We start from the raw sequence: 14,008 nt of genomic DNA, 5'->3' as shown, positions 1-14,008 counted from the left end.
TGTGCTGCTGGGGATCTAACTCAAGACACCTCATGCTTGAGAGTCCAAAGCTTTACCACTACGCCACCTCCTAGACCACATTTGTTCATTTTTTTATCACAGCACTGCTCAGCTCAGCTCTGGCTTATTGGTGGTACTGAGCACTGAACTTGGAGCCTTAAGTATAAAAGTATTTTGCATAATCATTCTGCTACCCCCCTTACATAGAACATTCTTTACCAAAAAATGTCAGACCAAAAGGCTTCTAATGTCTGTTCACTTACAGCCCTATGAGATAATATCTTATTTCACAATGAGAAATATGACATGGAGGTTGAGTGGTAGCATACTGGGATAAGCACACATAGCACGAAGCACAGGAACCGGTGCAAGGATCCTGGTTCAAGCCCTGGCTCCCCACCTGTAGGGGGTTTGCTTCACAAGCAATAGAGCAGGTCTGCAGGTGTCTTATCTTTATCTCCCTCTGTCTTCCCTTCCTAATTCTCTCTGTTATATCAAAAAAAGGATTCTTAGTGCAGGCAGATTATCCCCAGCCATAAACCCTGAAGGGGAAAAAAGAAATATGAGACAGAAAGCATTTAAAGAACATGGCTCTAGCTGGTTACTGGCAAAGTTGATTACTTAATTATAGAAAACAGACTCATCTATTTTTTTTTACTTTTTTATTAATTTATTTTTGGATAGAGACAGACAGAAATTGAGAGGGGAGGGGGACATAGGGAGAGAGATAGAGAGACATCTGCAGCCCTGCTTCACGACTCATGAAGCCTTCCCCCTGCAGATGGGAACCAGGGGCTTGAACCTGGGTCCTTGTGCACTGCAGTGTGTGCGCTCAACCAAGTGTGCCACCGCCTGGCCCCTTATTTATTTATTTTTTAACCAGAACAATGCTCAGTTCTGGCTTATGGTGGTGTTGGGGGATTATGGTGGTGAGGGGGACAGAATGAGAAAGAAGACAATACAAGATAGTAAAGGAAAGCTTCCTCCAGGTGGTGGGGGGATTTGTTTGGTCTTAATGAGTAGAACTTAAGACAATTGGAGAAAGGAGGGGAAACATTTCTGGTGGGAAATCAAGAAAGAGCATAGGCTATGTTACAGAATAAGGAAGATTATGTTCTGACTCAGAACTGTTATCTGACAATGATAAAGCTGGAAATATAAGTGGCAACTAAACTGAGTTCCCAGGATGCCTTTCTAGAGTCCAGAACGTTAAATCTTCTTAGCCAGGGCAGCAGAGTTTTAGTGAGGCAAATCTGTTTGTGTGTGTGTGTGTGTGTGTGTGTGTGTGTGTGTGTGTGTGTGTGTGTGATTAATAGTTGATTACATTGTAAACAGTTCCACACAACACCCATTACCAGAGTTCTGTATCCCCATCCTCCCACCTCCCAAAGATAACCACTAGTTCTCACTAGTCTTAGGAAGCAAATCTGTTTTGATGTTTATGGATTGTGGGAACTAATGGTGGGGGTAATGACCACCAGCTGCCACTAGAGGGAGCACCACTAACTGCGACCAGTTGTTCCTCATCAACAGTGGGGAAAAGAGAAAAAGTCTAGTGTTATTAACACTTGGCCTGGGATTCTGGAGGCTGGGGACTTGGCTGGATTCCTACAGTGGACAAAAGAAAGCAGGGGCATATCAAGATGCAGGAGGCGTTTGGAAGACAGACTGAGCCCTAGCATGCAGGTTGACGAGATGAAGCTAGGGCATGGACATTTCCTGGAGGCTGCTGTACGTAGTGTCCAGGACAGGAGACTAGACTTCGGGGATGAAAGGAAAGCTAAGAACTGTACATAAGCCCATGATTATCAGTTATTTAATGCAGTGCTTGGAATCAAGACAGAATCCCACACGTATGCAGTATCACTGAGTGTATCTCTCCAGCACTGATTTTATGCATCTGGAGAGAGGGAGAAGCACCAAAGTACTGCGGCACCACCCAGGGCCCCATGCTCGGAAGGCATATGCTCTACCTCGGAGGCCCTTCCAGAACTGCCATGATGCGGATAGTTGCAAGAGAAACATTGTTTTTAGTTAGATGGTTAAAGTGTTACATCCTTCCTCCTCTTGAGATTTATTAATGGTATGGTGGGGGAAAGCCAGAGCATTACTCTGGCACATGGAATGGTGTGGATTGAACGCAGGACCTCATGTCTGAGAGTCCAACATTCCATCTGTTGACCCACCTCCCCGGTCATGTGATTAAGGTTTTAAGCAAATGTGACTCAGAGTGTTGGTGCCACTGATAAAATGGAAAAGCACAGAAAGATGATACTTTCAATTTAGACATGCTGAGTTTGTGGTAACAATAAGAAATCCTGCTAGAATCAGATACTTAGAGGAAAATATTGGCCGAACTTTTTTCCGCATAAATTTTAAAGACATTTTCAATGAAACGAATCCAATTACAAGGAAGACTAAGGCAAGTATAAACCTATGGGACTACATCAAATTAAAAAGCTTCTTCACAGTAAAAGAAACCACTACCCAAATCAAGAGACCCCTCACAGAATGGGAGAAGATCTTTACATGCCATACATCAGATAAGAGTTTAATAACCAACATATATAAAGAGCTTGCCAGACTCAACAAGAAGACAACAAATAACCCCATCCAAAAATGGGGGGAGGACTTGGACAGAATATTCACCACAGAAGAGATCCAAAAGGCCGAGAAACACATGAAAAAATGCTCCAAGTCTCTGATTGTCAGAGAAATGCAAATCAAGACAACAATGAGATATCACTTCACTCCTGTGGGAATGTCATACATCAGAAAAGGTAACAGCAGCAAATGCTGGAGAGGGTGTGGGGTCAAAGGAACCCTCCTGCACTGCTGGTGGGAATGTCAATTGGTCCAACCTCTGTGGAGAACAGTCTGGAGAACTCTCAGAAGGCTAGAAATGGACCTACCCTATGACCCTGCAATTCCCCTCCTGGGGATATATCCTAAGGAACCCAACACATCCATCCAAAAAAATCTGTGTACACATATGTTCTTGGCAGCACAATTTGTAATAGCCAAAACCTGGAAGCAACCCAGGTGTCCAACAACAGATGAGTGGCTGAGCAAGTTGTGGTATATATACACAATGGAATACTACTCAGCTGTAAAAAATGGTGACTTCACCGTTTTCAGCCGATCTTGGATGGACCTTGAAAAAATCATGTTGAGTGAAATAAGTCAGAAACAGAAGGATGAATATGGGATGATCTCACTCTCAGGCCGAAGTTGAAAAACAAGATTAGAAAAGAAAACACAAGTCGAACCTGAAATGGAATTGGAGTATTACACCAAAGTAAAAGACTGGGGTGGGTGGGTGGGGAGAATACAGGTCCATGAAAAATGATGAATGAAATAGTGGGGGTTGTATTGTTAAATGGGAACCTGGGGAATGTTATGCATGTAAAAAAAAAAAAAAAAAAAAAAAGAAATCCTGCTAGAAATCTCTATAACATGTTTAGAATTACACACCCACATGGAACTCAGCAAGATTGGGGTATTGCTCACCTAGGCTTTTGCACCTGCACAATTCCACCATTCTGACTCCCCTTTTCTCTCCTTTCAGTCTAAGAGAGACAGGAGAGACACCACAAGCACCACATCACTTTTCATGAAGTTTCTTCTGGTGCAGGTGCTTCCCTGTGGTGCCGGGGTGTGTGTGCGTGTGCGCCTGCATTCCCCCATCGAGATCAATTTTAGTGTGTTTTCTCCAGTGAGGTGTTAGGGAGTGAATCCAGGGCCTCAATTCTGCTAAGCTGCTTCCCTGTCCCAAACTTTTTCTTCATTATTTTTTTCAAGAAAGAGACAGGAGAGCCACAACCCATGGAACACACGGCGATTGAGTGTGGAGCCCAGGCCCCACTAATCTACCATCTGAAGGGATGTAGCTCGGAAGGCATGAGAAAAGAGACAAAAATACCTCCCAAACCCCTACTTTATCTGATAAGCTTCCTTCTCCCTCTTCTGTGCATAAGTGTTTCTTTTACTCACTTCAGGTTAACATTGTCTCCGAAGTAAACCAAGGGTTAGGGAACTGCTACTTACTTGTGGAATCATTTGTCCTTTCCCTTTAGCTCTGTGAGTTTGTGCAGAAGGATGAACTGAAACCCGCAGTGACCCAGGTGCTGTGGGAGCGCGCAACAGGGAAGGTCCCCTGCTCCCCTCTGGAGCGCTGTTCTTCCGTCATGCTCCTCGGGATGATGGCACGGTGAGGCCCACAGGCAGTGGGGTGACAGGGAAGGGGACTCCTTTTCTCAGCCATGACCTCCTGAGCTCTGTGTTCAAGTCAGCTCCATAGAACAGGAACCAGTGGACACACAGCCCCGCCCTGTCCGTAATGACAGACCACTGCTCAGCTCTAACTTATAATAGTGCCAGGGATTGAGTCTGGGCCCTCCAAGCATGAGGCATGAGAATCTCTCCCATAAATTGCTGTGCTCTCTCCCTGGCCCTTATTTATTTACTTGTGATGGGGATCAAACCTAGGACCATTTCATGTAAAGCATGTATCCTACCGTGGGGCTACATTCCAGGCACCTCCGTGACTGCTGCTCACTCTGTGGCTTCCTTCCCCTAGAGGAAAGCCAGAGATTGTGGGGAGCAACCTGGACCTACTGGTAGACATAGGCCTGGAGAAAAGATGTCCCCAGGATTACAGACTGGCCCAGCAGGTGTGCCAGGCCATCACCAGCATTTCTGACAGGAGAAAGGTATGTGGGTGGTCACATCCCCGCTAAGGAGAATGGGAGCCCCTCTTCTCCATGCCCAATACCCCCACATTCTGCCTTTCCTGTTCTCAGCAGCCTTCTCTGGGGAAAAGCCAGCCTCCCTTCCGGCTGCCTCAGGAGCACAGGCTGTTTGAGCGACTGCAGGACGTGGTCACACAAGGTGAGCTGCCGCCACAGGCCCAAGGCAGAGCAGGGCCCTCTGTCTGCAGGAGCTAAGCTCTTCCTTTCCCCAAACAGGGTTTGTCCACCCAGACCCGCTCTGGATCCCATTCAAAGAGGTGGCAGTGGCCCTTATTTACCAGCTGGCAGAGGGCCCCGAGCTGATCTGTGCCCAGATGCTACAGAGCTGTGCGAAGCAGGCCCTGGACAAGCTGGAGAAGAGCTCAACCCAGCAGGACCAGAGTAAGTGGGCAAGAGAGCCCATGGGCCGGATGGGCAGCCACAGGTTCCTGCTGCTTCTCCGCCAAGACCTGAGCCACTGCCCCACCACTCTACAGCAGCCCCCAGCCCACACTCTTGCTTTTGTTACTCAAATGGGCCAGTTCCTCACCTCCGTCTCTTGCTCCTTCATGAGTTTACATAGAGCAGAGGACTCTGTGGCTTGACTTTTTCTCTTGGGCTGTCCCCTCTTTCAGAAGAAGCCCGTGTCCTCACCTTGCTGCTGATGAACCTGCTGGCGTTGGCGGGGGATGTAGCTCTGCAGCAGATGGTCCACTTGGAGCAGGCAGTGAGCGGCGAGCTCTGTCGGCGCCGGGTGCTGCGTGAGGAGCAGGAACAAAAGACAAAAGAGCCCAAAGAGAAGGTGAGTAGAATGTTCGGGCACCTCCCAGCTTTCTGTCAGACCTTAAGTCACCATTCTTCCTTCTGGGGCCTATCTCTGCTTCTCCACTGTTGAGTGAAAGCCGAGCACACTCTGAGAAAGGGCAGCAAGAGCAAAGGTGAGCTGCCTGGCCACCATCACTAAGGGAATCACTAGGTAAATACAGAGCCATTGAGTCAGTGCCAGGCATCAGCGCTGCAAGGTGGCGTGCTCGTCAGAACACACACCCAGTCCTTCCTTTCCTGCCAGCCTTGGCTATGGGAGCTGCCACGTTCTCCCCTAGATGCAGTAGGACACAGGGAAAACCAACCCTTACGACCTTGAGCCTTTGTCTGGCACCCTCTCTCTCTATTTACTGTATACAGGGAGCCCTCTGGTTCTATGAGGCTAGGTTAAGAAAGGGAAGAGTATATTTTGGTAACTTATATAGATGGGGCCCCATTCTTTTCCTGCTTAATACAGAAGCCTTTCCTCTTTTGACAATTGCACATTTGACAATTTTACAAACAGGCAGAATTTGCCTTTCCCCAGGCCCATTGCAAAGTGAAGTTTAGATTGGAGTGAAAAATGTTGTCTCTGATCACCCAGGACCCCTGCCTTTCTCCCTAGAATACAGGTTCCGAGACCACTATGGAGGAGGAGATGGGGCTGGTAGGCGCCACTGCTGATGACACAGAGGCAGAGCTAATACGAGGCATCTGTGAGATGGAACTGCTAGATGGTGAGAACTGCTGAGGGATGGGGGAGATAACATAATGGTTATGCTCTGAGGTCCCAGGTTCAATCCCTAGCACCACCATAAGCCAGAGCTGAGCCAGGGTTCTGAAAGGAAGGGGGGGGGGTGACAGAGTGAGTGAGCGATCTTCCCCAGCAAGATGGCCTGACCCAGTACTAGAGCTGATCTTCCAACAGGCAAACAGACACTGGCTGCCTTTGTTCCACTTGTGCTTAAAGTCTGCAACAACCCCGGCCTCTACAACAGCCCAGAGCTCTCTGCAGCTGCCTCACTGGCCCTTGGCAAGTTCTGCATGATCAGGTAGGCCCTGGGTTTGGAGCTGCCTTCCCCAGAGAGAGGAGGAAGATGTGATTTTCCTGATGCTCCTCCCCTCGCCCCCAGTGCCACTTTCTGTGACTCCCAGCTCCGCCTTCTGTTCACCATGCTGGAAAAGTCCTCTCTCCCCATCGTCCGCTCTAACCTCATGATTGCTACTGGTGACCTGGCCATCCGTTTCCCTAACCTCGTGGACCCCTGGACGCCCCATCTGTACGCTCGGTAAGAGAGCCCTCGGTGCCCTAGCAGCTACTGCCAGCAGGAGAGGCTGGAGTTAAGTATTGTGTGGAATTACTAGAGCTGTCTCCCCCTACTTTTGGTGTCACCCTGTATGTCTACTTGATCCTTGGCCAGTATGACCACTGGCTAAGTGTGACCCCAGAGGGGTTGACACCTCCATCTAAACATGACTGCATGCTTGGCCTCCTTCCCCACCCCCAGCATCCAACTCCAGATAGCTTTCTAGCTGCTTCTAGAATGACAGAAGTGAAGGAGACCAAGGTTGTGGCGCAGTGGTAGTGTGCTTGTTCCTCATGGTGAGGCCCTGGGTTTGCTCCCTTTTGAGGGCCAGGCCCAGGGTAACTTGCTTCAGTGACATGAGGTTCTGTCCCCAGCCTTCGGGACCCAGCACAGCAAGTTCGGAAGACAGCAGGACTGGTGATGACCCAGCTGATCCTGAAGGACATGGTGAAGGTCAAGGGGCAGGTGAGTGAGATGGCCGTGCTGCTCATCGATCCTGTGTCCGAGATCTCTGCACTGGCCAAGACCTTCTTCACTGAGCTCTCCCACAAGGTGAGGCACCGGGGGCAGCCGGGCATGCCCGGGTGAGGAACTTGGGTCACCTGCCTTTCTAACACGCTCTCTCTCTGCCAGGGCAACACCATCTATAATCTCCTTCCAGATATTATCAGCCGCCTGTCAGACCCCGAGGGCGGGGTGGAGGAAGAGCCTTTCCACACCATCATGAAGTAGGTCCTTGGGCCCCAGGGCAGTTTGTGAATCAGAGAAGCCTGTTTTTGAATTCTAGTCCTGCCACTTCTCCATGCATGATCTTCAGCAGTAACTGAACCTCCCTGTCCAAGAATTCTTTGATACAATAAAACAAACAGTATTTGTCCCTTAGTTTTAAGAAGTTCCCTATAAAGTGATAGGCACGGGGCAGTGTTCATTCCGTAGCAGGAGCTGTGTGAGGAACTTCCTCTCACAGAACAGATTTTGTGGGGATGTTGGGGGAGGGTGCCGGTAGCTGACGTGTGTGTTTGTCTGTCTATCTGTCTCCCCTCCTGCAGGCAGCTCCTCTCCTACATCACCAAGGATAAGCAGACAGAGAGCCTAGTGGAGAAACTGTGCCAGCGCTTCCGCACAGCACGGTATGCCACCTTCCTGGGGGTGCTCTGCTCAGGGGCCCTGCCCCCCGTGGCTCCCTTGGGCTGTGGGAAGGATGGCCCTTTACTCACTGTGATTCCAGCCTCCTGCCCTGGGCTTGATGCCCTACACTAAAAGAAGCACACTCATTCCTTCTCCATTGGCAGAACCGAGCGGCAGTACCGGGACTTAGCCTACTGTGTGTCCCAGCTGCCCCTTACAGAGCGAGGTCTCCGTAAGATGCTGGACAACTTTGATTGCTTTGGAGATAAGCTGTCAGATGAGTCAGTCTTCAGTGCTTTCCTTTCCGTTGTGAGCAAGCTGCGCCGAGGGGCCAAGCCGGAGGGCAAGGTGAGTGAGCACCTACCCCCACCCTTCACAGTTCACAGGACTACCCCCTACCACCCCCCACCCCCGCCCCATACACAGCGTGCTTACAGCCAAGTTACTGGTGATCTAAGGCTGGTCTTTTTCCAATTCCTGCTTGTTTCCATTTCCCTCTCTTTTCTTTTTCAGAGCAGATTTAGGTTCAAGGCAAAACTAAGTAGAAAGGATAGTAGGGTTCTGGGGCTGGACAGTTGAGCATACACAGTACTCCCCACCTTCAGGGGGAAGTTTCACAAGTGGCGAAGCAGGCCTGCAGGTGTCTCTCTTTTTCTCGATCTCCCCACTCCCTCCATTTTTCTGTTTTACCACATATAAAAAAAAGAAAAATAGCCACCAGGAGCTGTGGATTTGTGGTGCAGGCATTGAGCCCCTGGTGGCAATAAAAGAAGAAGAAGAAGAAGCAATAAAGAAGAAAAAGAGAGACTAGGGTTCCCAGCACGTGCCGCACACTCACACAGGGCAGCCTCCTCTACACCGCCACCCCTGCAGGGTGGCACAGGTCAACGACCCTTCTTTGACACATCATCGTCACCCGAAGTCCAGAGTTTGGAGGCATTCAGTGAGTTTGGGAAAATAGGTGATAGCTGGTATGCCCAGTAGGGTATCATTCAGAGTTGTTTCACTGCCCTAAAAATCCTCTCCCCTTCTGTGCTCCCCTCTCACGCCCAGCCCTGGCAACTGCTTTGCCTTTTCCAGAATGTCCTATACTTGTGTGATCTTCCACTCAGAGCTTACTGTGGCTCATTAGTGAAATCTTTCTTACAGAACTAGACTTAACTAGACTTGGGGAGGGGGCAGTAGCGCACTAGGTGAAGCGCACATAGTGCAAAGCCAAAGCACAAGGACCGGAGGACTATTGTAAGGATCCCAGTTCCTGCCCCCAGCTCCCCACCTGTGTGTGTGGGGGGTCACTTCACAGGCGGTGAAGCAGGTCTGCAGGTATCTATCTTTCTCTCCCCCTCTCTCTCTGTCTTCCCCTCCTCTCTCCATTTCTCTCTGTCCTATCCAACAACAGCAGCAGCAGCAATAATACCAACAACAATGGGAAAAAAGATGGCTGCCAGGAGCAGTGGATTCATAGAGCCCCAGCAATTATCCTAGAGAAAAAAAAAAAACTAGACTTACAGGCCCAACTCTCTTGAAGATTTATTTAGATTGATTTTATTTATCACATATGAGAGATAAAGAGTTGTACATGACCTCACCTGCATTGGGAAAGCTTCACAAGTGGTGAAGCAGGGCTGCAGGTGTCTCACTGTCTGTCTCCCCTATCCCTCTCAATTTCTGGCTGTCTCTATCCAATAAACAAATGAAGATTATAAAAATTAAAAAAAAAAAAAAGTTGTACATGAGACCAAGAGAAACCTGAGCACCCCTCTGGTACATGCAGCAGTTCGGATTAAGCTCTGCCATCAGTCATGGCTGCACACTCCATCCCTCTTTCTCTGCAGGCTATGATAGATGAATTTGAGCAGAAGCTCCGGACCTGTCACACCAGAGGGCTGGATGCAGTAGAGGAACTTGAGGCTGGCCAAGGGGACAGCCAGAAAGCCCTGTCAACTAAGAAACAGCCAGCTGGTATGTGAGCAGCCTGTGGGAAGTAGGGGGCTCCACACCAGGGCCCCACTCTTAGAATTGAGGACATCCTGTCCTTCCCAGCCTCCCGTCGGCAGCAACAGCGCTTGGCCTCTGCAGCCTCCTCTGACAATGATTTTGTGACACCGGAGCCCTGCCGCCGTACTTCCCGGCGGCCTCTAAACACCCTGCAGCGGCTCTCCAAGAAGAAACCCAAAATTGTCTTCTCAAGTGATGAGTCCAGTGAGGAAGGTAGGGTACTCCCTCCCCTAAGACCTGGGGGAGACTGGTCTGGATGGGGGCTCCCGGGGCTGCCCTGCTTGCCCTCCAAGGTCTGATGCTCAGGAGCTCTGTGACTCAGCCTATCTCTCACTCCTCTAAATGCCTGACCAGACCTTTCAGCAGAGATGACAGAAGACGAGACGCCCAAGAAGACTACTCCCATCCGCCGAGTGTCTGCGCGAAGGCTGAGATCCTAGAAGGCCACCTACCCTCTCTCCTCTCCCTGCTATGTAGGGCACCTTGTGGGGTGGCCTTGAATGTCTTTCCCTCTGTGAATACTTGTTTGTATGTTTCCTGGTTTTTAATATATAAATAACCTTTGCGACATAAGGCCTTTCTTTGACTGAGCTGGCTGAGCCTCACGGAGCTGCTTCCCACCTGTGTCTGCCTGGCTGCTTAGTGCTTTCTTTCACTTCTAGACCATGTTACTTGACCTGTCTTTATTTTGCCTTTATATATATTTATTTTATCTTCCTTTGGTTGCCCTTGTTGTTTTCTATTGTTGTAGTTATTATTGTTGTTACTGATTTCATCATTGTTAAATAGGACAGAGAGAAATGGAGAGAGGGCAAGACAGAGGGGGAGAGAAAGATAGACACCTGCAGACTTGCTTCACAGCCTGTGAAGTGACTCCCCAGGTGGGGAGCTGGGGGCTCAAACCAGGATCCTTATGCCTGTCTTCACGCCATGTGCGCTTAACCCACTGCGCTACTGCCTGACTCCCCCCCCCCCTTTTTTTATTTATAAGATGGAAACATTGACAAGACCATAGAATAAGATGGGGTAAATTTCCACACATTGCCCACCCTCAGAGCTCCATATCCAATCCCCTCCCTTGATAGCTTCCCTATTCTTCATCCCTCTGGGAGTATGGACCCAAGGTCGTTGTGGGTTGCAGAAGGTGGAAAGACGGTCTGGCTTCTGTAACTGCTTCCCCGCTGAACATGGGCATTAGAGCCCAGAGCTCTACCTCTTCCAAATGTTTAGCTTGTTTTCAATCTGCTGTCACACGGTGCCAGGGACTGAACTGCTGTGGCTGAGCCACCCTTGCCTGCTCTGTTCAAAGACAGCAGTTACCAGCCTAGAGAGGGCCATCTAGGGGTCCTGGGCCCTACACCACCATCTGAGGGCTATCTCTGTCACCCCCTTCCCACCCTCCCCCTCATCACAAGCCACAGGACTGCCCTGGGAGGGGGTGACCAGGAGTCCACAGCCTGGTCAGAGCTTAACCTGGGAGGGGACCTTAGCCCACCAGGGAACATTTGGCAATGTTTAGAGACTAAAAAAAAAAAATTCTTTATTGGAGTATTTTTTAAATATTTTTTTAATAATTTATTATTGGATAGAGACAGAAATTGAGAGGAGAGAAACATCTGCAGCCTTGCTTCGCCACTCATGAAGCCTTCCCCCTGCAGATGGGGACCAGAGACTTGAACCTGGGTCCTTGTGCACTGTAATGTGTGCACTTAACCAGGTGCCCCAACACCTGGGCTCCTCTTTATTGGAGTATTAATGGATTACAGTCGACAATAAAATACAAATAGTTTGTATATGCATAACATTTCCCAGTTTTCCACATAATTCAACCCCCACTAGGTCTTCCTCTGCTATCACGTTCCAGGACCTGAACTCACCCCACCTGCCTACCCCAGAGTCTTTTTGATGTAATACACTAGACTTTTTTTTTTTTTTTTTTTTAAGTTGTCACAACCTCATGGGGAGGGGTGTTACCAGCATCTAGTGGGCTGAGGAGCAGAAGTTGCAAAACAACCTAAGGGCCCCAGCATTGCCCACAGGACAGGGATGGCTCAGCCCTGGAAGGCACCCCAGTATGGTTGAGAAACCCTGCTCTAGACCCAGAACCGCTGTCCTCTGGGTCCTGCCCCCACCCCAGCTTATGCACCTTAACCCCTTGCCCCTCCAAAAGTTGGGGACCGACCTGGCCAGATGTGGGGAAGAGAGGAGGGTCCAAGCACCTCCAGCTCTAAGCAGTGGCTACCTAGGCCTCCACCAGAAAGTCAGTGCCTTGGGTCCAGACACTTCAGGTGTGCTGTCCCTAAAAGCCTGCCCAGCCCCTCCAGTTCTCTGCTGAGTCACCCTGGCAGGAGGCAGGAAGTGGGCCTGCTGTCATGACGACACTGCTGTCATGACGACAGGGACAGTGGAGCTCCTGATCAGTGAGCTCCAGGGATAACAAGTGAGGGGGGAGGGTCATGTGCAGGAGCACCTAGCTCCCCAGCCCCCATCCCCCAACCTCACCCCTACCCCCAGGAACAGACTAGGGGGTCAAGTGGAGACTGAGCAGATGAAGTGACCTGCACTTCCCAGCTGCCTGCGTTGTGAACACACACGTCCCTTGTGCCCTGTTCTGTTCCCCAAAAGCCTAGACACCAACTGAGTGCTGGAAGCAGCAGGACTGTCTGCTCTAGAAAGGAGAGGGCTGGAGCTGAGGTGCAGCACACACCGTGCTCCCAGCCTTAAGCAAAGGTTTCCCTCCGGGGGCAGGCTAAGGCTAAATTTAGCCCGGGCTTTTCTGAAAGCCTGGTGTCAGGTTTCGCTGGGCCAGCAGTGAGGCCCCAGGCTGCCGGGTCCCAGGCGCTTGGTGGGTAGTGTTCACTCCACCCCTCCCCCTTCTGCGCCTTTCAAATGTTCCAGTCCATCCTCAAGCTCACAAAACCCGGTCTGCTGCCTACCCCTCCTGGAGTGGAGCGAGTCTGTCCAGGAGGGGTAGGAGGCCAGAGCCTGGCCACCATGTGCCCAGCTTGTCCTTTTCTAGAGCACCCCCTACCCCCAGCATCCCCTGGGCGCAGCAGCTCAAGGGGCGTCCCTGGCTCCAGGGCTGTCTGGCACGTCCCAGGATGGGGAGGGACTTCCGCCAGCACGTCCAGCTCTCCACCCTGGGGCTGGAGGAGGTGAAAGGGACATTGTCTCCATCCAGGGTGGCGCAGCCCTCACGTTCCTCAGGAGAGACTCTGGGAAGCCCAGCCCCCAGCACTGACCAGCACCTTAGCCCCAACCCCCCAGCCAGGGCTGAGGGCAGCAGCTGGTACCCCCCGCCACACACACACACACACACACACCCACTATCAGGAGCTTGCAGGACTGCGTGACCTTCAGTGCAGAAACACGCACCCACACACCTCAGGTCCCCTCCCGAGCCTCTGTCTACCAGTGTCCATGGGGATGAGGAGGCCCATTCCTCCGCAGTTCCGGGGTCCCCGCCGAAGCGCCTAGAGAACTGGCGGGGAGCTACAAGCCTCCAGGTTTTCCCAGGGTCCCAACTCAGATTGTCCATCCTACCCACTCCCCCATATCCTCCCGCTCTACGTGCACAGACTTTCAATGAAGTTTCGGTCCTGAGTGTCCTCGACCCCCCCCACACACACACACACACACATACACACTCCCCTGGGAGTTCACGGTCCTCCGCAAGTCTGTCCGGTGTTCCTCTCGTGTCCAGGGCAGGCCTCAGCCCCCAGCCCCCAGCCCCCACGTGCTAAGGGTGCACACTGCGAGGCCGAGGCGGCGCCGCTACTCGGGGCTTTACGGGTGCACGTAGCTCGGCCTGGGCCCGCTGCGCCCCGCCCCCCGCCTATAAAGCAAGGCCTCCGCCTGCGCCGCTGCTCTCTGTGCTCCTGCTCCTCGGAAGCCGCTTCTCACTTCGCAGCGCCAGGTAGCCCCGCAGCGCGGGCAGGGCTCTGGGGAGGACACTGGGGGTGTAGCTGGGGGACAGAGGGGTATCCGCAGGGTGGCGGTACGGGGAGCGCGGACGTGCCGGGGCGGCGAGCAGCCATGGAG

At 51.2% G+C, this 14,008-nt stretch overlaps 1 protein-coding gene and 1 long non-coding RNA gene across 5 annotated transcripts in view; one reads left to right on the top strand and one right to left on the bottom strand.

Moving 5' to 3' along the window:
* Positions 1-10,684, top strand: part of NCAPD2 (non-SMC condensin I complex subunit D2) — a 37,976-nt gene extending 27,292 nt beyond the window's left edge. For 2 of the 3 annotated variants that reach the window (XM_016190276.2, XM_060190204.1), the window contains exons 18-32: positions 4,077-4,210; positions 4,580-4,712; positions 4,803-4,890; positions 4,968-5,132; positions 5,366-5,532; positions 6,160-6,271; positions 6,463-6,586; positions 6,668-6,823; positions 7,216-7,393; positions 7,475-7,569; positions 7,891-7,971; positions 8,134-8,317; positions 9,805-9,931; positions 10,013-10,180; positions 10,322-10,684. In XM_016190276.2, the coding sequence (XP_016045762.2) occupies positions 4,077-4,210; positions 4,580-4,712; positions 4,803-4,890; positions 4,968-5,132; positions 5,366-5,532; positions 6,160-6,271; positions 6,463-6,586; positions 6,668-6,823; positions 7,216-7,393; positions 7,475-7,569; positions 7,891-7,971; positions 8,134-8,317; positions 9,805-9,931; positions 10,013-10,180; positions 10,322-10,407 (1,998 nt within the window). In that variant the 3' untranslated portion in view covers positions 10,408-10,684. The remainder of the gene's footprint in view (positions 1-4,076; positions 4,211-4,579; positions 4,713-4,802; positions 4,891-4,967; positions 5,133-5,365; positions 5,533-6,159; positions 6,272-6,462; positions 6,587-6,667; positions 6,824-7,215; positions 7,394-7,474; positions 7,570-7,890; positions 7,972-8,133; positions 8,318-9,804; positions 9,932-10,012; positions 10,181-10,321) is intronic. The other variant, XM_060190205.1, reaches the window with a different exon arrangement.
* Positions 4,193-5,490, bottom strand: LOC132538127 (uncharacterized). Of its 2 annotated transcripts, none has more exons than XR_009549547.1 (3): positions 5,385-5,490; positions 4,518-4,575; positions 4,193-4,330 (listed from the first exon to the last, which is right to left on the bottom strand). It is a non-coding gene; the product is annotated as an uncharacterized LOC132538127 (long non-coding RNA). The 2 variants fall into 2 exon arrangements; XR_009549546.1 differs by having other exon boundaries at positions 5,281-5,414.
* Positions 10,685-14,008: the final 3,324 nt, after the last annotated feature.

This window comes from Erinaceus europaeus, chromosome 4 (genome assembly GCF_950295315.1).
Source record: "Erinaceus europaeus chromosome 4, mEriEur2.1, whole genome shotgun sequence".
NCBI lineage: Eukaryota > Metazoa > Chordata > Mammalia > Eulipotyphla > Erinaceidae > Erinaceus > Erinaceus europaeus.
The sequence above is the reverse complement of the archived record's forward strand: the minus strand, read 5'-3'. Positions and strand labels throughout refer to the sequence as shown.